Source organism: Zonotrichia leucophrys, chromosome 2, assembly GCF_028769735.1.
Source record: "Zonotrichia leucophrys gambelii isolate GWCS_2022_RI chromosome 2, RI_Zleu_2.0, whole genome shotgun sequence".
NCBI lineage: Eukaryota > Metazoa > Chordata > Aves > Passeriformes > Passerellidae > Zonotrichia > Zonotrichia leucophrys.
This window is the reverse complement of record NC_088171.1, coordinates 69,002,716-69,026,814: the sequence shown is the minus strand read 5'-3', so window position 1 is coordinate 69,026,814 and position 24,099 is coordinate 69,002,716. Positions and strand designations below refer to the sequence as shown.

Genomic DNA, 24,099 nt, shown 5'->3' with positions numbered 1-24,099 from the left:
GAAGCAGGAGAAAAGTCAGTCTATCAGCCTGTCCTTCAGTGGTGCCCAAAACACACCCACTCCTCTGATTACTTATCTGCAAGTCATCCCTTGTTTGTTTGTTTTTGAGGCTATTGTCCAACTCCCCAGCTGCTCTGAAAACAAAACATCTATTTCCTTGCAAGCCCTGCATCTGGCCCTTTCCTGCCCTCTGCTAAGCTCACTGTAGGCCAGAAATTGGAGCTGATTCTCCTCCACACAGGCAGACTCCTGACAGACCAGGCAGCCCTGACCTTCCCAAAACACCTCCCTCTGCAAAACCCTCCCAGTTTGTAAATACACAAATAGGGAAATATATCAACAGTTGCTTTAACACACAATTCTGGAGAACCTGCCATGACCCCAAATTACTTGCTCAGTACTAAGAGCTGAATTATATCCTGGTTTCTCCTCTGGCAGCTGTCACAAACCAGAGAGAGGTCACCATGAAGCAGTTACCCAAAATAAATTTGGCAGGACAGTTGTAGGTGCCACCAGGGCATTCAGCTTGCAAAGGGAGATGAGAATAAGGAGAAAGAAGAAAAATGGATGCTGGAGTCAAGAGCAGCCTCAGGTAAAGATGACATTAATAGGACAAAATACATATTTAATGGCAAGCATATCATCTCCACATATCTTAACACAGCAGCAGAGGAAACCAGCAAAGCTTTGTCATGCTGAGAGCACAGAGATTTTGCCAGAGACCTGTGTTCCCCCTTCCATTCCCCATGGAAAAGCCTCATCTTTGAAGAGCTAGAAATAAAGCAGGAGCGTTTATACAACATCAGTGCTGCCCCTCCCCTTACAGACACCTGGGCTCAGCAGAGCAGAACAGAGCTGACATGTGCCCACATGGCACAGCTGTGCCCAGAGCCATGGCAGGTCCTGCTCCCAGCACCAGTAGTTTCATCCTGCAAAGATGACATTTAGATTTGCTCCAAGGAGAAACGAGTGACAAGTTCCCATGCAGAACAAAACACTGGGATGGGCAGAGCTGGTGACAGTTCAAGTGGCACTCCAAGTAAATCTGCACTGGGAGATTGTTTTGGCAGGAGACTGGACAGTAATCCTCTACCACCACTTGTAAAGGGTAGATTAATCTGTTACAAGCAGGGAAACCATTAAATCCTATAACTGCTCTGGCTGAATCCCCTGGTATCCCACTTGGGAGCTGACAGTGTCAAGCCTGAAGAAAGAATGCTTCTAACCTTTCCCTGGGATTTCTCTGTGTCCCTGGGTTTTCTAAGTCTTTCTGTCCTCCATCCGTCCTCCCAATACAAGAAAGAGATCAGATAAAGTGACTTGCTACACAAAAAGAACTGCATTGTTATGCCAAAACAAGAATAACTATATGTAGAATATGTTGGTGGAAAAGGAACATTAAAGAGCAAAACTTCCTTTTCATAACAGTACAGCAACATAGAGAATTTGCCCCTTATGCAGATGTGCAATGTATTGCAAGTGATTGTTTCATGTTGTGGTAGGGTATTTTGGTCAAAGCTGAGGGAGTCACACCTTCAGGAGCCTAATGTTCAACTGGTATCAGTGAGTCACCACCCATGCTCTGACTCACTATAATTCATGGCAAGATGGAGGACTATTTAAAACATGGGATGCTTGGGAAGACACCTGGCAAAAGATAACACATCCAAATAGTAACCATCTTTTAACTTCTTTACAAAGGGTGAAAATCTGGACAGGGCTCCCGTGGTGCATCACTATTTGCCCTGCTATAAGTTATAAAAGTGAAGTCTGCTGCTTTGTAACTACAAACACAAGCTGTGTGAATTAAGCACTCTTGTCTCAAAAGCCCTTGCACTCCAGGGACCATAATGCTGTTTGTAGTACCCAAGCACACTGAATACCCCCTGCTAACAGGTAATGCCTGTTGAGGATTTGGCTGGTTCTACCTTCATTAGATATGATAAGGTGGTGAAGGTAGAACCAGCCAAAGGCAGACCCTTCTGTCCTAAAAAGGAGCAACGAGAAAGCAGGAGAGATTCTCTGGTACAACATCAACTCGGAGTGTGGCACGAAAATCCCACGAGGGGGGCACTGGACACACATCCCCACTTCCCACTCTGCGGTTTCAGAGTTTACTTCCACTGCTCAATGCCCAGGTTGCTGCTGAAAGAAAGCACCCCCTTTCCCAAACAGGCGGAAGGCAGCTCTGCTGTGACTGCTCTCTGCATGGTTTCAGCAAGAAGACACCAGAGGATCAGCAGAGCTGCTGCCTTGGAAGGCCCTAAACCTGTCAGCAGGAATGAAGCTGCAGCCCTGGTCCTTCCCCAGGCAGGCAGCACCTGGCTGCTGTGCCAGCCTTCACACTCCCATCTTGATGCCTCACACGCCACTTGTGACCTCTCAATCTCTTGAGCAAAGGTCCCACTTGGGGAAGCCCTGTCCTCTATGTATCATGTATGTCACAGCAGCATCAAACCCTGCCTGGGGAAAAGCCACCAGCTTGTCTACTCATCCAGGAAAGATTTTAGGATCAATAAATGAAAATAAGAATAAATTTTTCATCACCTTCCAAGGGTCTCACCTTCCTTTGTTCCTCTCCTTACTGTTCCATCTTTTATAACCAAACCCTGTCAATTTACCCTGCACTAGAACTAGAATCCATCTTCTATGCAAACACCTTACCCAGTGAGACTTGAAATTTGTGATGCCTTCATATTATCTTACAGTGTTCTTTTTCCTAAAAAACTATCTTACAGTTTTTTCCTCAACAAACTGAACCAAAGTTAGTTTAAAAATAATAAAAAAATAAAAAAATACAGTTCTATTTCTCATACAGTTTACATTAAAAAAGGCAGAACAGTCTCCAAGTACTTATTCCTGGAGGAAAAGCTCCAAGTCAGCAGACCAAGCGCTATTAGAAAAAACCCCAAAACAAATAGGAAAGCAAAGCAGTCAGTAGTTCTACTACAATATACCTACCAGTAATTCCTTTCCACAGAACTGAATAATCTGAGTAGTACTCATAATTACAGCCACAGGACAGCACTGTACCAAGATTTCCCTCTAGACTGCTAAAGGACATAATTTCCCTCTTCCCTTTCTCAGCCCCCTGCAAAAATGACACTCTGTCAGCATTTAATCCTAAAGAAAGTGCATGAGACCCAGAAACCGGTGTGATGCTCAACTCTACAGGAAATAAGTGTGCAGTAAAAACACACAAGGGAGGTTGCAGAAGAAGCTTCCCACAGGGATGCTCCAACTGCAACACCAAAAACTGGGGGAGGTTTTAGTGCCACAGTCATCTCTGTACCTCCTTCTCAGCCATGGCAACATGAGAGCATTTAAACTATTTAACCTTCAGGGTTCAGAGTAAGGGTGCCTCTCCTTTGAGTTCACAGCTGGGAAAAGTACTCCTGTATTTTAAGTGTCAATAAAGTGTTCTTGAGAATACATGGCATTTTTTGTGACCATCAGTACAATCAGCTGACTGGAAATATCAAGATCACATTTGAAAATAAGAAAATTAGGTAGAGTAAAAGTCTAATAGAATTAATCCTGGAAGACTTGAGAAGAAGGTATAAAAATTAATAATTTTATCTTTTTTTTTTTTGGCCAGCCACTTTCAGAACCAAACCTCCCCAAACAACAACTTTCCTTATGTTTTTCATCAGACACAAATGGACTGGAAACCAGAAGAGTCATTAAAAACACAACACACAAGAAAAACAACAAACCAGTTATTGAGAGGTTTTGTTGTTTGTTTTCTTGGAACAGCCACTCAAATAAGCCCACACCACACCGACGCTGCAATGCCTCAACCCAAGACACAGTCAACACCTGACTCTCAAGCTACTTCCTCTCTCTATGATGCTAGACCTCTAAAAGCCAAGTACATCTAACATTGCTCAGCTTTATCATAAGTGGATGCTTTTGCTGAGATCTTTGAACAGTGCCTAAGCTCTCAGAACCTCAATACTTCAAAACAAAATTTTTACTGAGCAAGTACACACTGGTATTTTGAGAAGTTCATAATCATCCAGATTTGCAAGAACTTTTACTCAGGTGGCAAGAGGAATATTGCTGGTACCACAGTATGAGTTTTAGCCCAACATCTGCCTTCTTCCTATTCCTAACAAACCTGGGGTCCCTATCCCCATACACTGGAGCTTGCTAACTCAACAGATGCAAGGGCTTGTTTCCTTCAGCTTCTTTCCCAATTCGTTTTTCTTTACAGTGGAAACAATGTTTTCTGTACTTTTCACTCTCAGAAACCAGTAAACCATTTTTCACCGCAGCAGACACCTGGCAAGGAAAACTGCAGCCCAGAAAAATGACTTGTGAACAGTGCACACAAGGTCATGTACACAGAAATTGTCAGATTGCTTTACTATGGACATGGCTGACCACCTGGGCAATGCACCATTTGAAAAGTAAAGCAAAGAAACAACTTTTGATACTACCACAGGGACAAAGGTTTTGAGGACATGGGGAGGGAGAGGAGTGGGGAGAAAAAGAGGGGGTGGCACACAAGCCAGAGGACATGTGCTTAGCTGTCTTCCAAGAAAGATATAATTAGATTGTGCAGCATAATATGAACCATGAAAACAGCTTCTATCCCTACAAAATAGTACAGGACTGCATAGCCATGGACTTCACAAGTTTCCTTAATGGTTTCTGAAGTTTATCATAGTTTAAGTTGCTGAAATACATCTCCTTCCAAACCACAATTTTCTGATACTCATGTCTTAGCTCTGTAATTTCTGCATTAATTTTTTAAGTGCATATTTTTTTAGTCAGATATTTCAGCCTTAAAAATAAAGCACAAAGGCTCGGTGCCACGCATTAGAGTGTGAGCACTGATACAGAGCACAGCAGCCCTTCCTCTTGGTGTGAAAACTTTGACTCTGTCATCATAATGGGAAACCTAAGGCACAGGTTTCCTCAAGCTGCTTGAAAGTGGAGAGGCAGAGACACAGTGCCTCTTATATGAATTACCTCGGAGTAAGTAGGCTGTGCCCACTGTGCCCCACAGGGAGATGCTGTCCTGCTCACAAGCAGCACGTGTGGGGCTCCAGTCCCTCCCAGGCAGCTGAAAGGCCTTGCTCAAGCCTTTCAGTCATGGTCCACCTCTAAGGGACATATCTCCAGCTTGAAGAGAAGGCTCAAGCAACATTGCAGTCACAAAACAAGCCTGGAATTTCAAATATGCAAAAGGACACATATTGACTCCATTTCAATGCTAGTAAACTAACTTGGAAAAGATTTCAAATTTAGTGTTCTGCACTAAATTGTTCCTTAGTCTATGCCATAAGCAAAAAAGACCTTCCAAGCTGTCCACTGGGCACATCAAGAGACTCCTAAGATAATGGCCCCTGAGACAATGCAGAGCTGAAAAATTTCATCTACCCTTCAACTTCACACTTTAGTCAGGAACAATTAGCTCTTTTATTCCCAAACTTGCTTTCATGACAGATTGGGTTTTTTCCCCATTAGGAGAGGGAAGAAGGAAGTTTGCTAAGTAAATAATAATTGCTAATATGCTAACAATTAAAATATGATTTGTTAATCATATGACAATCTTCTGAATACTCAACATGATTAAATCAACTTTTGTAGCATCCACGTACCACCCACTTCTCCATCACTACTACTTTTATTTTCAGTAGGAGTTCCCTTTATTCTGAGACATTTAGATCTTTTCCAGCCTTCGCCATCCACAGATTAGTCAACTAACTTGTTTCTCAGCTGATGTGATCTACTTAATTTTTCCCAACTCCATAATATCATCTAACATCAAAGAGTTGGGAGATAGAAAATCTTGCTTGCAGCTTTCCTGCACAGTATTCATAATACTATATTAATAATTTTCCTCAGAGCAGCAGCAGGATATTTCAACATCTCTTTTACATCTGTGCTGCAACTAAGTAACTTTTCTATATGTATTCTGACACGATTAGAAGATTTCACCACAAAATTTGCTTTAATTTTCAGTCTAGCAACCACACCCATCCCTAGGACTGAGACACACACACACACTGAAAAGTGGCATTTGAGTACCATTCCTCAGTTTCCAGCTGACAACCACATGTATTCTGGACAAGGTGTGTGCTGCTGGGACTGACTTTGCAACCAAACTAAAAAAGTCAAACTAGCTACCCAATTTGTATTTAGAACTGGTCTAAGCACTGAAAATAGAAGCCACACGTAAGAAAACCCTGCAACATTGAAGTTAAATATTAACTTTCACTATCATCTCATTATCAAAAGTAGGTTCATGCTTTGTGGACTTGTATTTTTCAGGTTGCCAAAACATGCATGCACAAAATATGTTGCAGCCTTGACAAGGCCGACACAGCAAAACCTAGTTTACTATCTTGTTGGGCTTTTTTAAATCCAGGGGGAAAAAACCACAAATTCAAGCATGGCATAAAACTCTGAAATGGAAAAGGGTGAAGTGGTAGACAAGAGGAGAAAGACATTGCTCATGACAGAAACTTGCCACCTTAGATAAAAAGATCAGACACCTTAACTCTGACATGCAATTATTGCTGCCATGACCTTGCCCTCTCATCATTTGCAAACTACGGTTATTGCAACTCAGACAAGAATAAAAGGAGAGAGGAAAAACCCTCAGGGTCTGGTATTAATTCAGACCTAAATAAATATTAAGGGTAGGGAAGAAGGGAGAAAAATATTCCACTTGGTTTACAAATCGGAAGGTGAAACTGGTCTGTCAAGCTTGTATTGTTCAAGCAGACAACATTTTATACAGCCATGGAATACACAGTAGGGAAAAGGTCTTACAGTTTAATTTACAGTCCCTATCCTTTAATCCAAATAATATTTGTAGGGTGGACATTGCAACACTGTCTGCATGATCATGGACTTTGGCTTGAAGGCCAGGAGGAAAGCAGGAAGATCCAGAGTGCTGCAGAGGAGCAGGGAGACAGTACTTGGGCCAAAATGAATTTCTTCACCACTGTTTGGAGGCAAAGAACCTTTTTTAGGGAACCAGACCACCCTGCTCCAAAAACAATGCACAAGGGCAACTATAAATCACTGGAGAAGGCGAACATACCACTTAATGCATCTCACAGGCAGCATTCCTGATTGTCACAGCTTTGCTCCTGGGGAATCTAGATAGGCATCCCAGAAATGAGGATCAGGATACGTCCACTTACCTAATCTTTTGTTCTTGTTGTTCAGTGTTAACAACTGGCAATTGGGCCTCTCCCAGATTATAAGAAAAATAAAAAATACTAACAAAGTCTTGTACTACCCACTGAAATTTCCTACCCAGCCCATCATGCCCAGAGCATATTTAGCCTCTCCTCATCAGCCCACAGGACAGGCAGGAGGTTCCACCCCAAGCATGCCAGTCACATCGAACACAGCACTGATCCTTCTTTGTGGGAATAGCTACAAACCTACTGCATGTTCCCAGCAGGTATGACACGGCATGGATCAGCAGGAATAACTCAACCCACGCAATAATCCCTGTTGCCTGCCAGTTTTTACAGGCTGGTGTGGGGGCAGGCTTCCCAGCACCAACACTGGGTGTGGACCAGAGCAACTCCAGTAATGCTGAGCAGTTATCAAACACTGAAATGGGGTTTGCCTGGAAACCTCTGCAACACACCCCAGATGACATGGATTGAAAGGGTGTTGAAACTCCTTTTTTCCTCCTTCGGGTTCCTTCCTTCCCCTTTGACTTTAAAAGGGAATTCAGAATGCACACAAAGTCATCTGCTACCAAAATCAGCCGGTAAAATATATAAAAAATTACATTACAACAACTAAGTACACGTTTGAGTTGAGGTGATCAAAATCTGAAAACGTCTGTTTTGATGGAATTCCGTGCAAGAACTGAACTCTCAGCATTGCTGCAAAGCTGCAGCATATTCCTACAACAGGCTACTCTGATCTTCTACCCATTGTCTGCAGCAAGCCCCGGTCCTTTGTTCTGTAGCAAGATCTCAGCCTAATTAATTCCACAGCCACTTGCGGGTAAGCCAGCGCCAGCCTGGCTGCGCTGCAGAAGAGCGGGAAGAGGAAGGAATATGAAAGGGAGGGAGTGAGAGTAGCTGTCCTGAGCAGGGATGACGGGTGGGCAGGAACAAATAGACTGGCAGAAAAAACAAAAGATACACAAAGAGATATCAAAAAAGGCACTATATCTCTTTTAGCATTTTCTAAATCTAGCAGCTCTCTAGAACTGATTTATTAAGGTTTAATTTAAGACTTTTCACCATTAGTACGGCCGAAGTCCTGAAGCTCAAGAAAATCATAAATCTTGTGCTATTCCAGATGTTGTTTCATTAAGGAATGAATCCCTGAAGTTTGGCTGTCCTGTAAACCTCATCTCACATTACCATCAGAACTGGCTCCAAATTACATGCCCTCCTGAGTGCCAGTTCCTTTCTTTGACAAATGCTTTAAAAAAAACACGAGGTCACCTTTTAGTACTGCAGTCCTGTAGCCAGGGTAAGAAGAGCTAAAACTGTTAGTGCACTTCAGAAATTTGGGGTTAGACTGCCTGCACAGCTGGTAAACATTCACCACAGCCAGCAATTTCTGTCACAACATGGGCAGGGTCGGTATATTTAAATTACGTGACAGAGATACAGGATGTGTTAGGGAGTGGAAACAAAAACAAACAGAACCCCAAGCATTTCAAACATCACGTCCATCCAGGAGGTTAAAAAAAAGAAAAAAGGCAGTTGTTTGACATACACACAAAAAATTACTGATATGAAAAGCTCAATAGCAAGCCTTGGAAAGCTAAGAATGTCTTAAAGAGATTTCAGTACGGAATTACCTTCCTGAAGGATCATTGTTAGTTCTAGCAATGCTACAAACTATTTATGGTAAGCTGAAATCAGATTCCTGTAACTGAGATGCTTTATCTTAAGGGTGATAATAAACATGAACTGCATGTACATTTCCTGTAGTGAAAAAGAATCCACGCCAGACAAAAACTCAAAACTACCTGAATTCTCATGTCAGTATCGGTCTTAATCCAGTCTGTTTTCTAAACCAACTGCTTTAAAAGGCTTTGGCCAGTACATAACACCCCCGAATCAGTAAAACCAGTATCTAGGCTCACGAAACAACAAGCCTTGTGACATCACACTTGATTATTTCAAACATCGGATTATTTACTGTTTGCAGGCAAAGGACAGTTCTTCACATGGGAAGTTGCAGGTGCTGTTCCCAAAAGACCCATCCCCTTCCTTGATGCCATTGACCCAGAAACTCGCCCTGTTCTTTCGGGGTGTTGCTCACTTGCGTCTGATAATCAGCAGACTCCGTCACCACACTCAGTGTGTGCAAGCAGGACAAGCTCCCCTTTGCCTCCTCCTTAACAGAAAGATTTTTCAAGTCTGTGAAGGCTCAGAGCAGTAACCACTGACTCTTTATCAGCTAACTTGCAGAGGGAAGAAGGGGAAAAAAATAGTTTGGGATCTCTCACATAGCTGAGGAAGCCATGAAATAAAATAGTAGAAGATGTTTGCTCTGGTCGGGCAGTATTTCTGGATACCTCTGACCACAGGGACTCGTTGAGACCTTCAGTATCCATTAGAAGCTGAGAGTCATTCCAAAGCCTAGGCTGAAAGAAATTTAGAACAGACTTTCTGCCCTCTGCAAGTTAGGCCTTGCAGGTCCCTACACCCCCTCCAATCTGTTCAGTGGAAGCAAAATGATGCAGTAGCTTCAATACTGCCACTTCTGACCCAACTACTGCAGTGGGTGCAATAACTCAAGGTTTTCATTGATTTGGGACTAGGTAGAAGCCAGTCAGCCAGAAACTAACACTGACAAGAGAAATCCTGTCAGTTGCAGAGAAAAAAAAAGAAGCATCAGCATTTCTAAAGTCTCTTTGCAGAGGCCAGCCAACTAGAGAATATGCAGAAACAAATGAGATTACAGGCACAAATGGGAGTAGATAAGGGTGGCATAGTTCTTATTTTGGGAAGGACCTTGTCAGAGGGATCCCTTCAAAGTAATTAATAACTGTAATCTGAAAGTCCATTTAAAATGTCTACCTATCCTTACCCCAAGAAATATTATTCTGCAAAATGTGCCAAATTCATCATCACTATTATCATGAACAAATTTATTTGTTTTATCATTTCTGGCTACTTGCAGATACCAGCAATAATCCCACGAGGCAATACCAGAGACTAAAGCACACGTTACTGCACAGAACAATTTAGTTTTTATTAAACCAGTAGAACACCCAGGAAAACAAGAAGAAGTTTCTTTTAAGAGGAAGTTTTCTACCAGGCTAACAAGCTGAATCATATGAAGGTGTGCCCAGAAAAGTGCCAGAACTGCAGTAAAAGCAAGGAGAAGGAAGACCTCTTAAGGACAGACATCTCCCCTTGCAGGAGCAAAGAGCACCAATCACAGACCAAACCAATCCAAGTTCAGACATCCTTGCCCCTGGATCATTTGGCTCTTCTGACTTCAGCTCCACTTTTTTTTGGCAGGGACAATTTGCTAGAGGCTCAGCCAAATTGGCATGAGAATGTTTGAACCAGTGGTAAATAGGTAAAACAGTTGCCATATCACTTTGGAAAGAAGATGACTCAACCCAAATCAAGTGGGAAGTTGAGAGCCAAGCAAACAGCATTGCAGGAAAACAAGGCATCTGGAGCATAAAAGCAGTCACAACAGGAATTCCCTTGTGACTAGACACGAAATATTATTACATAATTGCTCCAAGTGATTAAAATGCAGCCACTAAACTAACCACTTCCCTCTTACGCCAACCCCAAGAGGTGGAATGATCTGGAACATTGCAAGCGCACACAGAGGGATGCTGTGCCATCAACCTCTGCAATTTAATCAAGCCCAGTCCCTGTCCATCACCAGCTTTTGGTCTCCATTATACAAATCAGCATGCAGAACAGCAAAGAACCCCACCACTTAATGCAATCAAACACAGAGGATGGGTCATGCTAGTAACAGAGAGAAAAAACCAACAACCATCAATCCTGTAACTAAGAGCTTCCATGAAAACATCATCCCTTTGCAGATGGTCAGAAGATGTAGGCACTAAGGAAGCTGGTGAGAGAGTAAGAAAAGTCCCTGCTGAACACACACTCCAGCTTCCCTGCTAAGCTTCATGACTACATACATTGAGTTATCACAATGTTGCTCACTGTTAATGCTAATAATTTACTTGAAGCACCACTTTGCAAATGCCTAAAAGGAGATCTCAGGCTTCCCCACAAAAAAAAAAAAAAAAAAATTTAGAGAGTGTTTCTCAGTGTCCTTCCTTTGGACACAGGTGGGATGATACATGGACCATTAAAAAGGCTTTTTTCTAGCCTTTTGACTAAGGGCTGGATTAGGGTGTACCTCTCAAGAAATACATGTGTACTCTGTTTATAACAGCATGATGATGTTGATGTTGTGATAAGGAATAGATGAAAATCTTCAAGGAATCATTTAGCAGTGAAAAAGCCTTGCAAGTGAATTGTGCTAAGGGAAGATATTTATGTACAATCCAAGCTAAAGACCAAGATTTATGTGCCAAGTCAGGACATTAGCTCAGAAGGGTGATTTAACATGGCCACTGGAATCCCTGTGGTTAAATTATGCATCTGACCTCTTCACTACATGTATCTCAGCAGTGTTAAATAATAAGCACTATGTCCTTTATTACCATTTCCAGTTCTAATGACTGGCAGCACTATAAAAAGCACCGCTCCCAGTGACTCAGTCAAGCAGGTCAGGATAATGACAGTGTCTGACACAGCAATGCCAGTCTTCAAGAAAGGTGCAAGGCCACTGCTGGCTCCAGCAAACACTCAGAGAAAGGGGGCTAAACAAAGCACCGAGCAGGGCTGGAAATAGCAAGACCTCCACTTCATCAATCCCAAGCATGACATAGCATGGGGGAAAATAGGCACCAGGGAAGGGAGAGCTGAGAAAACCTGGACAGGGATATAGCATCTGATGAAGGGTGTACCATTAGAAGAGAGGCTGTGGAGACAGTGGAACTTAACACAGTTTAAGGACAGCTATCCAAACCCCTGAGGAATAGGGGGAGCAGTGATGTCTCAGATGTATGTACATCAAATGTGCTTTGTGCTAAAGAACCAGAATTGTTTCATTGTTTCCGAATACAAGGCAATGATGGAGCATCCAGCAGCTGTTAGCTCAGACCACTGAAGGTAAGTACAAGAGGATTTACTTGCCAAACAAAAGTACATTTTTTATTAATATACTTTTGGCTCTCTTTATGATATTTCAATATAACCCCTGGCTACTACACAGATGAGCATATATTAGACTAAGATTTAATAAAACTCTATTTAGAAAGATGAGAACATTGCATAATACATTACAGAAATAAATGTATTTTTGAGGAGAGTTAAGGGTGATCTGAACATCCAGTCTCTTGAATTCATCCAGAGCAGCTCTTTCTCACAAAGGACAGTGAGATGCATGTAAGAGGAGTCAGCAGTTACAAGAATTGCTCCCACAGTATCAGAGCTCTGAGGATTGCTAAGAAATGAAGTCCAAATCAAGCTGTGATGATGTTCTGTCTGGGTTTTTCCTCTCTTTCTCCATTAGAAAAAAAACAGGCAGCACTCCCACCCAGAAAACCCCCAAAACAAAAACAAAGCACAAACTAAAGAGGAATCCTGACCTCAAGAAAACAATCTAATTATAATTACATGGGATTACAAATCAAAGCAAAAAGCTGCCAGGCTTTTGGAAGTGAGCATACAAAAAAATAAAAACTCCACACTGGAAAAACCCATAGTCTCAAAAGATGATTATTATTCTTTCTAATAGAAAACAAGACAGCAGGGGCCACAGATGTTTGTTTATCCCTTAAAATTGATCTGCCCTTTACAGCAAGTTCTTCCAAAGAACACTTTTTTTATTATCTCTAAAGAAGCATGCAAGACAGCAAACTAACTCTCACTTGACCTTTTGTGGCCAACTTGACGATGACCTTCAAAAGATTCAAACATTTCCAAATAATTTTTTTATAAGTTTAGACTAAAAAAAATATTTCAAGATAATTTTTTCATGCTAAAATTTCAGTGTTAAGCCCTCAAATATATGAATGGCTCGGTCTCTGTATATAAACAGAAGAAAATCTGACCTTCTTAAATGTCTAATTTTCTTATGCATTTCTGTGTCACAACCCAATCAGATCCAACATGTGCGTATGTTTCTCTCATGAAAGGAATGTACCTTTTTTTATCCATTCTGGGTTCAAGATATTGAGGGATTTGCTTTTCCCCTGTTGCACACTCTTTCAAGGGACACAAAGAGAAACCGAAATGATTTTCAATGATTCAATATAAGTGCGTGCTGGCTGACCAAAGCACAATTATATTGCTCATCTGACTGTTGCCCCATTTCTTTATCCCAACTAGATAAACACAGTTAAGCTAAAACACTGCTCCCAGGCAGGAAGTAATTTTTGCTGATCTTAGGAGAGGGGGTCTTGAGATTAAGGGATCTTCTTCCTCGGTGTAACCATTTCATTTTACATTTCCAGGAGCTCCAGCTGCTTGTTAGTATCAATAAGGCCCATCTGCAGCCATCGGGGCTTTTGCAGGGCTGATACTACAAACAAGCAAAAGCTTTCAGGTGAAAAGGGAAGGTGATTTTTTGATATGCACTACTCAGCAAATACAAAGCGAGAGCAGAAAGCGGCACAGTCTCTTCACTAGAAATTTTCCACTTTAGTCATTACATGGGGAAACACAAAACACAGCAGCATGCACTTTCTGCTTCTGGAGTAAAACAACTCGTGTGAGACATTTCTTCAATTCCTCTGCCAAGACAGTTTTCAAGAGAATAAGTACATAACCAGAAAAATTCAAGAGAACTTTTGACTTATTTTACACACAACAGTCACCATTTCTTCAGTTCCCCCCAAAAAATCAACCTGGTTTTTGGCATGTAGGGCTGCTTCAGTATACTTGCACAAAGATCAGCCGGAGCCCTCTCTGCAACCCTTTCCCCTTATCAGCTGGGGCACTTGCCTCCAGCATCTTTCCCACAGACACCGAGAGACAGCAGGACAGTACCAGGAGCTCAAAGAGATACACAGGATCCCGTTTCAGGACATAACTTTGCAGCTTAGCGCTGCAACCAGTGTGCGGGTACAAATCCACAGGCTGGACACCTGGTGCGACACCCCGGCAGGGAAAGGGCTGCGCGGGTGCGGGACTGGCTTTCCCCGGCCGGGAGGCTCGCCCACGGGGACTTGACTGACCCAACTACAGCATGCAAGGACAGATCCGCATCGTGCCCAGCTGCTCCCCTCGCCTTGGAAAGAGCCGAGAGGGTCCGGGAGGGCTGGACAGGGAGAGGGGCCGAGGGAAGTCGCCTTTCTCACCTTGCTCACGACGTTTTGGACGAGGCCGGCTCGGATGCGGTAGTGCCACTCGCGGCAGCCGCACTCGCTGGCGTTGCCCCCCGCGGGGGTGGGCAGCTCGGGCGGGGGGAAGATGCTCCCGTTGCCGCTGTGGTTGGCGTGGATCGGCGCCAGGGTCCCGCTCCAGTTGCCCTGCCCGTCCGCCTCCCGGCACCAGAAGTCGGGCTGGTCCAGGAGGAAGGAGTCCGAGAACTTGCTGAAGCCGATGACGAGCGCCGGGACCCAGGTGAGCAGCACCAGGGTCCGCTGGTAGCGGCCGCCCAGCCCCCCGAGGAAGGGTAGCACCGAGCCGTCGTAGTCGAGGAGCAGCGGGCTGCAGGCGGCGGCGGGCGGCGGCACCGGCAGCGCCTGGATCTCGGCCCCGGCGGCGTTGGCGGGGGGAGGCCCCGGGGGGGCGGCGGCGCCCCCCCCCACGGCCCCCGGCACGGAGCCGTTCTCCTCGGGCAGCGGCCGGCCCCCGCCGCCCGCCTCACGGCGCCGCTCTATCGCCATGCAGCCGCCCGGGGAGGCTCACATAGGGGGGGCCGGGGCAGCCCCGGCTCCCTCGCGAGTCCTTCCCTCCCTCCGCTCCGCGCACACACTCGCGCACCTTGCAGCGTAAGGTATTGCACACACGCTCCCAGCCGGACCGGCAGGAGACGGATGGGGGAGGGAGAGAGGGAGGAGGGGAGGAAGGACAGGGGCGAAGAAAGGGGGAGGCACCGAGGGAGCCCCTCGCTCTCTCCGTTCCTCACCCGCAGCCTGCGGCCACGAACCGCTGCAGCTGCCGGCGGTGCCCCCCCGCTCCTCGCCTGTGCGTCAAGCTGCACTCATCCCAGCTCTCCCTTCCCCCCTCCGAGAGGCACCGCCGAAAAGCGAAGGAAGGATCCAGCCGGATCCGAGCATGCGATGGGCCAAAGGAGAGGAAGGGAGAAGGCGGGGAGGTTGCAAGAGAAAAAAAGAAAAAACCCAGCCGCCCTGAGAACCAAGCCCTGCAACAACAAACCAAGCAAAACCGGTGCAGCAAGGCACCGAACACGCCTCCTCTCCCGGTTTTGGTGAGGAGGGGGAGGAGGGACAAGAGGGAAGGCAAAGGAAGGAGGGGAAAATAACAGCTCCCGACGCGGCTTCCCCGCTTCCCGCACAGCTAAGGGCTCCCTCCCGGCCGCGGCAGCAGCGGCGGCGGCAGCCCCCAGCACCTCCCCGCCGACCCTTGGCAGCCCCGCGTCCCGTACATCTGGCTCTGCAGCAAGGGACCCCGCCGGCCCCTCCGCGGCCCGGGCTGCGGACGCGGTCACCGCCGCCGCCACCGCCGTGCGCCTCCCGCGGCAGCCCGCTCTCCGCGCCGTGCCGCCGGCCGCGCCTCCGGAGGCGGGCGGACGAACCCTGCCGGCTGCTCGCCCTCCGCCCCCCGGCAGCCCCCACCTGCCGGGCCCGCTCCGCCCCCGCCGTGCCGGGCGGCCGCACCTGCTCCCGCCGCCCCGCCGGCCCGGCCCGGCCCCCGCCAGGGACCCGCCGCCGCCGGGGGCGGGACGGCGCCGCGGGGCGGGGAGGGCTCGGCGGGGCTCGGCGGGGGCTCCGCGCCGCCCCGCGGCCGCGCCGCGCTCCGGCGGCCGGGGCAGGTAGGGCCGCGGGGCGGGCAGCGCCGGGGCTGGGGAACGGGAGGAGGAGGCGCTCGGGCTCCGCAGCGCGCCCGCTCCGTATCAATTATTTACACGGTGCGTGCGCCTTTAACAGCGCGGCACGGCTGCAGCGGGCTGGGCGGGAGCGCACCGCATCGCCGAGCCGCAGGAGCACCCTGTGTGGCTGGGGAAAGGACGAGACTCGGAGGGAAGAGCCGAAAGGTGAAGGGGGCATCTCTGAGACCCAGAGGGCGGCGAGGAGAGGTGCCTGCATCGCTTCAGTCAGCCTGTCACATCAGCACACACTTGGAAGAAAATTATATCCTGTTAGCACCTGACGTTAATTGTAAAATAGGCATTTCAAATTTGTGAAGGTTATTTTTATGTTAAGCTAAATTTACTTCAGCGTGTAAGTGCCTCAGACTATTTTCATCGTAGAGCACAGCCCGTGCATTACTGAACTCTGCAGTTATTTTTTCCTTTGTAAGAAGGGAAGGAGAGAAAACAGATCAATATACGCTTGTACACGTGAACACAGCTAGTGAGCAGAAAAGGCTTGTGTGCATTAGAAGAGGATGGGTGTCATTGCCAAATATAAATGGAAGAGCAAGTTGTTGATGGAATTTCATGTACTTGATCTCTTCTCTACTAGCAAATTATTGTACACCATTAATGCCTTAGATTTCCCTCCCTTTAGCCCTTTGTCTTACAGAGGACACCAGAAAGGTTTCACATCTACACCACTTCAGTGTGTCTCTGTGTCCCTTTTGTGGGGCTTCCCTGGATTCTGCTCTGGGGAACACTCAATACTTCAGAGGCCCTACAGCCTCTCCAGGTGACACTTTATCCTCCCCTCTGAATATTCCTTGCTGAAATGTGAAGGTGGTGGTCCCTGCCAAGGGAAGTCTTCTCTTTCTGTGTTGCAGTGTCCTTTTACATCTGATGGCTGCTATCACGTCCCTGTGCCATGTTTTCTTTAAGATGACCAGCTGCAATTTGTCTGCCTCTGCGGCAGTCTCTTTGGCCACGGACTGCCTGCAGCTCCCTGCTCTCTCCTCAGCTGCTGTCTGCAGCCCATGCTGAGCAGTGCCCCAACCTCTGAGTGTGCAGGGGGTAACCCTGCCTGCAAAAACAATTCATCACAGTGCTTCTCAGTCATGTTCTTTGCTTTCCCAGTAAATTCTTTGGGTTATTTTGAATTCTTATGTCATCCTCCAATGTGTTTACAGTTGCTCCCCAGTTAGTGCCATCTCTGAAGGCTGCTAACGAAACACCCCCTTTGGAACTGCATTTGTAATCCACCCTCTTGCTTGTAAAACACTGACAACTGCTGTTTCCAAACTTCTGTACCCCCTGCCTAAATTTTTCAGATTAGCTGAACTCCCTTCCTCATAAGCATGTGCATAGAGGCTAATCAAGGCACAGATGAGTGGAGTCCACTATCCACTCTTCCATAACATTCTCTGCTCCCCATTGCTAAGGGAAATTTGCCCATATTGTCCCAGTTTCTAGTTGACAAGTTCATATTAATAGTTGCTTACCCTATTGTTTCCTTCTACCTGTCTATAAATCGTGTGTCTATTTGTGCTAGATGCTTTCTTGGGTGAAAAACTGGCTTATTTATTTATTTTCAAATGCTACTTTTAAAGACAGCATCAGTTTGCTTATTTCTTGCCCTTATTTATTCCCTGGATTCTCAGAGATAAACATGAGTGTTTCCAATGCTGTTTGAGCCATTTCCTTCACTACCCTGGCATAAAGTGCAGCCAGACTGTTGCTTTGAACATCTTGATGTTACCTAAGTATTCTTGTTCTGCCCCAGCCTGGGCTGAAACCTTATTCCCTTGTCATTAATGTGTATCACATCAGTCACCTGATCAAATGCGATCTCTTTTAGCTGGTGCAAAGAAGACCTGAGGCAGTCTGAGCCCTCTCTGGCATCAGTCAATATCTTTCTCTCTCTGATGAGTAATCCACTTGCTTTTGACTTCCTCTTACCACTGATGTACTTATCAAATGGCTTCTCACTACTTGGGATGCTCTTTCTAGTTAAGTTTTATTTGTTGTATTGGCTTTTTTTGTGTTTGTTCTTACCCATTCTTACCAAGCCACATTTCTGCACTCATCCTATGGAAAGATCTGCTTTCTCTGTGCTTGTTTTTTTGTGAGCTCATGATTAGCCCAATTGCCTCCTTCCTAACATACCTACATTTCTTCTGCAATGTGATCATTTGTGACAGGTCTTCTAGAAATTCCCAGCTACCACTCACTGTCTTTTCCCACAAAGGGGAAAAGGCCTCATCATGGCTTCGATCAAAATGTTGAGGGGAAGAGAATTTTAGGAATGGAGGTCTCAAGTGCAAGTTCTGAAGAAAGCAAAGGATTGAAAACTGGGGAGAAATGGGAATGAAGAGAACCATTAGAGAGAAGCAAGTAGGTGTAGTAGATCTGTAGAAAGAGAATAAAGTCATATAGTACAATGAAAAGCGTGTAATGAGAGGTTACAGCCCTTACTCAAACTGATCAAACATTTTCATCCCAAACACCTGTTCTGGGCTGCTTCTACATCCTGAGTTTTTGTTTGGAACAGAAAAATTTCAAAGGTAGCATTTTCCTGAGGGTTACATATTTTGCATAGTAGAAGTTCTGCCCTTGAAACAGTGATCCTCAAGAGACTGTTTCTGAGTAGAAGAAGGTTGCAGACAAAAGAGGAAAGAAAACACATTTCTAGGAGCTAAGAAATAAATTTTTGATGAATAAGTACTACTGAAGGAAAACGTTATGGGAAAAAAATCTTTCAAAAAAGAGAAATGCCTTCACATACTCCCGTGAAAACTGTTTTTAGGTTTAAATGAGGAAATGAAAATTGTTTTAAAGGAATATTTCAGATGGGTGGTAGACCCTACATAGGAATAAATGCTGAAGTAAAGCATCAAAACTCTGTCTCCTGAGCAAGGCTTCGTGAGGAACTACATTTTGTGGCCAAGTAAGGTTTCTCCAGCAGTGCCTTCTTGACGTGAGAGAGAAGAACCAGGAGTGGGGTAATCCTTCACAGAAATACAAAAAGATACAGTTTAAAAGATAAGCTGTATTCAAGAAGAAAACAAATCAATGTGTTATTGTTTATTTTATCCACCTTCACTGAGTTATATTAGAAAATTTGTGCACCATTATGACCTGGGTCATCAACAGTTTGCAGTGGAGGAACAGAGAAGGTGACTATGACCTCCTGTGACAGGAGCAGTTTGATTGCCCTGTTGCAGAACAAGCCTCCTGCTGCAGAACAAACATCCTGTGTATTGGCACCCACTGCAGCTCAAGAGGGTTTCAAACCAGGACACAGAGAAATATTATCATATTTACACAAGGAAAGGAAAAAAAAAATCAAGCTCCCTTAGCCCCGGTGTTAACATTTTCACATTGTTGGAAGGCCAGCCCCAGTACTTTGAAGAACTCCTGGCATAAATTCCTGGTTTATGTGGAATTTGCAGCAACTTCATTCCATAGCAACAACCTTAGCTGTATTTTATTGTTTTATGGGATGCATGCTTCATTGCCTTTTTTGTCTAAAGGAATCTTGTACCGTAGAGGTGGAATTATGACAATGTATTAACCAAAGCTACTTGGTACAAAATTTGATTAATAAACTTACCTATTGGAATGAAGACTATTTAAACACTGGAGAAAAGCATGGTGTCCTCATAGGATCATATGAAAATTCAATTTGAAAAAGATCAGGAGGTCTCTAGTTTCTCCTGCTCTTGAAACAGGATTGGCTATGGGGTTGGATCTGGACGTGCAGTGCTTTATCAAAATGCTGCAAGGGATTTTTCAGCTCAGGAGTGTAGTAAACCCCTCAGGTTTAGCCAGGGCCCCTTGGAGAATAGAATGCTGACACAGCGGCAAAGAAGTTTCCTGTCTCCAGACACATCCGCCTTGTACCTTATCCCTATAGCCATGTAAGGCAATATTGTGTTAAACCCTACTATTGGTCACTTATGGTCACTCTAACACCTTTGCCATTGGTCAGGATTGGATCCAGGCCAAGGGTATAAAAGTAGCATACTGTAGCCCTACTAACTCGGAAGAAGAAGAGCTGAGACCCTTCACGGACCCTACAATAAAGCCATACTCGTGGAACAGCCAGCGTCTTCTGCTTCTCCTCTCTCTACCGTCTGCTGGAGCCTTAGGCCAAGGGAAAAGCTACCTAGCAAGCAAAGCTGAAATCACAAGAGCTGCCTAATCACTAAGAGCTGAATATCTCCCTGCTTGCTAGGGGCTAACCCGCGGCCTTGGTCTGAGAGCGAGCTGGCTTCTAGCACCCAGTCCCCTTGGGGACTGAGCTCTGGAGCTGTAACAGCTTGCATAGGATACGACCAAGCAAGGCTCATTTACAGGAGGGTCAGTTGAGTGTTGTCAAAGCTGGCTGTGAGGTAAGATAAACCAAAAGAAAGAAGCATGAGTTGAAAGTGGTAAAAGGGGCGAAGCCGCCTGAGGAGCAGCTACAAAAGCCTGTGCTTATTTCAGTGTGCTCTCTTATGATCCTGATTGAACTAACAATGCCTGATTTCTACTGTTGTTTTGATGTCAGCAAACACTGGTGAAACTTACTGGCAAAATGTTCTGTCCCTCCTATGCTGATTCAAAAAAGATGACAACCAATTATTTGTGTCATTTACTCTGCTGCCAGAGGTATGTACCCCGTATAGGGAGGGATGAAGCAAGAGAAGGGTTCCCATCCCGTCTCCTACAGATGTGAGCACATGAAGGAATGTGGATGATTTTGGGTATTATCCTAAAACCAGAGAAAATTATTTGTACACTAATTATTGAGAAAAATTGCATGTTTTGCAAAGTCAAGCAATGTGACATTGGTAAATGCTGAAACTAAGATTGCTTGGGCAATGTCAATTTGTGTCCTAGATCTGGTGCACATACATTCTGATGCAAACTTTATTGAATAGTGCATTATGCTACAACCTATAATAACATAATTGCTGGCAATTTTTCTAGCAGATCTCCTGTTTAGTTCAGTTTAAAAAAAAGTAAATAAAAAACAATAGATGCTCACGTAAGAAGCTTAATTCTCAGTGCTTAAAATACCTTTGAGCATCTGTGTCTTAATGAGAATCATTTCAATACTTTGTTTTCTCTTTGTTTGATATGGATTCCCATGATTTATTTAATTTAGTATCTTCCACCCTGCTCACAAAAACTAATGATTAATGTCATCATGGGACTTATAATTCTCCCCTTTGAAGTATCCAAGTGCTTCAAAAATATTGATGCATTTATTTTCATGGTGTCTCTGTAAGGGGAATGTTTATTACCTTCTTTTGATATTGGTAATCTCAGAGGCAGATAGGTTAAGGTAAAAACCTTGATGTTTTGGGTGCTTGCAGCTTGCAGCAGTTTAACATTCTAGAGTACAGTGCAGCATTTTGCATTTTTGAAGCCCAGATCCTGTTGGCAACTGTGATTGTGCAGTGGTTTTGCAAAACAAATTTCAGAGTCTCAAGGCATGGACTCACAAAATTAGACAAATGCAACTGGAATGGCATCATACAGTCCTTTGAGGAAGAGAGAGAAGCCTGAGATCACTCCTGGGCCAAGTGATGGAGCAGCTGATATAGCACAGGATTAATAAAGAATTAAAACTAGGTGAGATAATTAGAGTCAGTTAATCTGACTTAAGGTTTAAGTTTAAGGAAAGTAAACTTGGTTCTACTACCTTTTTTTTTTCTTTTTTTAAGTTTATGAATTTGTCTAATAATAAAAGCAATGGTACTGATGTGGACTCTTAATGACTGTACAGCAAGACAGAGATTCACAACCTGACCAAGCTGTTCTCACTGGTGCCACCAGAAGAATTTACCTCCACCAGCTGCTCTGACCATTTCCTAGCTAGAAATTGGTTCCCCTTCCAACCTGCCTTCAGGGCAGTTCCTACATGGATCCCCTGCTCCACAGTCATGTAGATCAGTGAGGTTCAACTTGATTTGCATAACCTTGTCCTGATAATTTTCCTTGAGGGCAGTTCAGGATACCTCTATACCTGTCAGCAGCCAGCCAGTTGACTTTTTAAGTGATGAATTTCATTTTCTGGAGGAGCAGTGACTCTTCATCCAGTCTCCCACCTCATTTGTGAATCACCTGTCTCTACAATTAACGAGTCAGTGCTGTACTGGGAACAGCTGGCTTCCCAGTAAGGTGACCCACATGCAAAGCAGGTCTATCCTGTTCACTCCATAAAGCAAACACTCTGTAGACAAAAAAGTAGTCACATAATTAAAGGCTTTTCTCACTGTATATACACAAGTATCATATACTTTATATATATATGTATGTGTATAACACACACACTTTATGTGAACACACAGAGAAGCCAAATTAGAATTACACAAGCTATTTTAGTAATTTTTGTCTTTCAAGTGCCTAATTTTGCATACTTCATGGTGTTTAGATGTAGGGCTTTTTGTCTGTGTGTATACATTAAAACAATGCAAAACATTAACCAGTGCTTACACAAGTTCTACAGAGTACATAATTTTAGACACAGCTTGTTTGAATGCCTCAATGGACTGCAGTGAAATCAAGTAGGAATTAAGTCAGTCCAGTGGCTTTTTTATTTTAAACAGACTTCAAATAGTAGAATTAAATAAATGAAATTAAATGAACAATTAAATTAAATTAAATTAAACAGGCTTTGAGCTGGATTTCTGCTTCAAAAGACCAAAGTCTCTAGCAGCATTCATTTTACATTCCCTTGGTCATAACATGGTAGCAGAACATCTGATGCTGAAAAACCACTTAGTGCAAATATATATGTATATTTTCTGCATCCTCCTCTAAGGCTGCTGACAGATTCTTAACAGAAATACCGAGGCTGAAATAGTAATACTTTTTTCAGGAGCAAGATGGGCACATTTTCACCTATAATGGGAGTCACAGCCGGCTACATGCAGATGCCTACTGTCGCTTTCACTGTGTAACTCAGTTTCTAAAGGGAAAGCAAAAACCAGACAGCACCTAGGACATTCCTTAAGGATTATTGAAGGAAAGGAACCAGGACACCCTGAGGGAACTCAGTGACTCAGAGTGCAGTCCTCAGACAGATAAATTACACCTTGCTTGCAGATTAACTGTGCAAGCACATGTATATGCTACAGAAAGTAATCTAACAAATATAAGGATAGGAACTCAAAGTCTAAAATGTATGAATCACCAAGTTTTTCAATCTTGCAGGACCTAACTGGAATATCTAATAAATAGGAACCTATAATCAAGAACCTTATTTGCACATCAAATATTTGCCTTTGATTTTTTTCTCCCCTTTACACCTGGTTAAGAAGCATTCTTGATGGGGAGTTTTTCCTTCCCTGCTTGCTCCTATATTGTATATGCAAGCTCAGACTCACCTAGCACCCAAATGGTTTTTTTCCCTGAGTCCATGATGGGGTCAGACATGGGCTGGGAGCTGGCTTCAAGGTACAGCAGAAGGACTTCAGCCTTTTCTTCTATCCTTCAATGCAGGCCCAGCTGGATGTTACACATGGAGAGGCTGAGAAGGAGTAAAGTCTCAATTAAAGCAGGCTGTGTAGCCACATGATGTTGACATTTATATACCCATCTCTTTTTGTGTTATCTGGCACTCACTGCTGCTTGCACCCTCCAAGACCTGATTGCAGATAGACTGGCTGGCCATTGTAGGTCCCTTCTCCTTCTTTCTCCTCTCCTCATTTGATCTGAACAAGTACAGCCCTTGATACTCTGCCACTGCCCATCCACAGTGAGTACCTACACCTGTGGCTCACAGCTCAACTCATTGTTCTCCTGATAAATCCTTTCCAAAATGTCAAGGAGAAAAGCATGTTCTCTCTTGTCTACATACAAACCTAGTATGGCAGCACACAAAAGGCTTAAGAGGGAAATAAGAGCATTAATTAGTTCCAGCTGTGGAAAGAGCATGTTGATTCTCCTATTAAACAAAATAATGATCTTAAGAACAAAAGAGAAAAAAAAAGAAGTTGGGGGAAAAATCATGGCACAATATTTAACATTTTGGTTGTATTTCCTATAAACATTTGAAGATTTGAGAGA

The 24,099-nt window shown here is 44.4% G+C and overlaps 1 protein-coding gene and 1 long non-coding RNA gene across 4 annotated transcripts in view; both read right to left on the bottom strand.

Moving 5' to 3' along the window:
• The window catches only part of SLC22A23 (solute carrier family 22 member 23), a 109,171-nt gene extending 93,445 nt beyond the window's left edge, over positions 1–15,726 (bottom strand). Inside the window, exon 1 of one of the 3 annotated variants that reach the window (XM_064705361.1) lies at positions 14,360–15,726. In XM_064705361.1, the coding sequence (XP_064561431.1) occupies positions 14,360–14,890 (531 nt within the window). In that variant the 5' untranslated portion in view covers positions 14,891–15,726. The remainder of the gene's footprint in view (positions 1–14,359) is intronic. The other 2 variants (XM_064705362.1, XM_064705360.1) reach the window with 2 other exon arrangements.
• Positions 15,727–20,420: 4,694 nt separating this feature from the next.
• Positions 20,421–23,845, bottom strand: LOC135444134 (uncharacterized). The gene is made up of 3 exons (XR_010439175.1): positions 23,656–23,845; positions 23,418–23,560; positions 20,421–22,261 (listed from the first exon to the last, which is right to left on the bottom strand). It is a non-coding gene; the product is annotated as an uncharacterized LOC135444134 (long non-coding RNA).
• Positions 23,846–24,099: the final 254 nt, after the last annotated feature.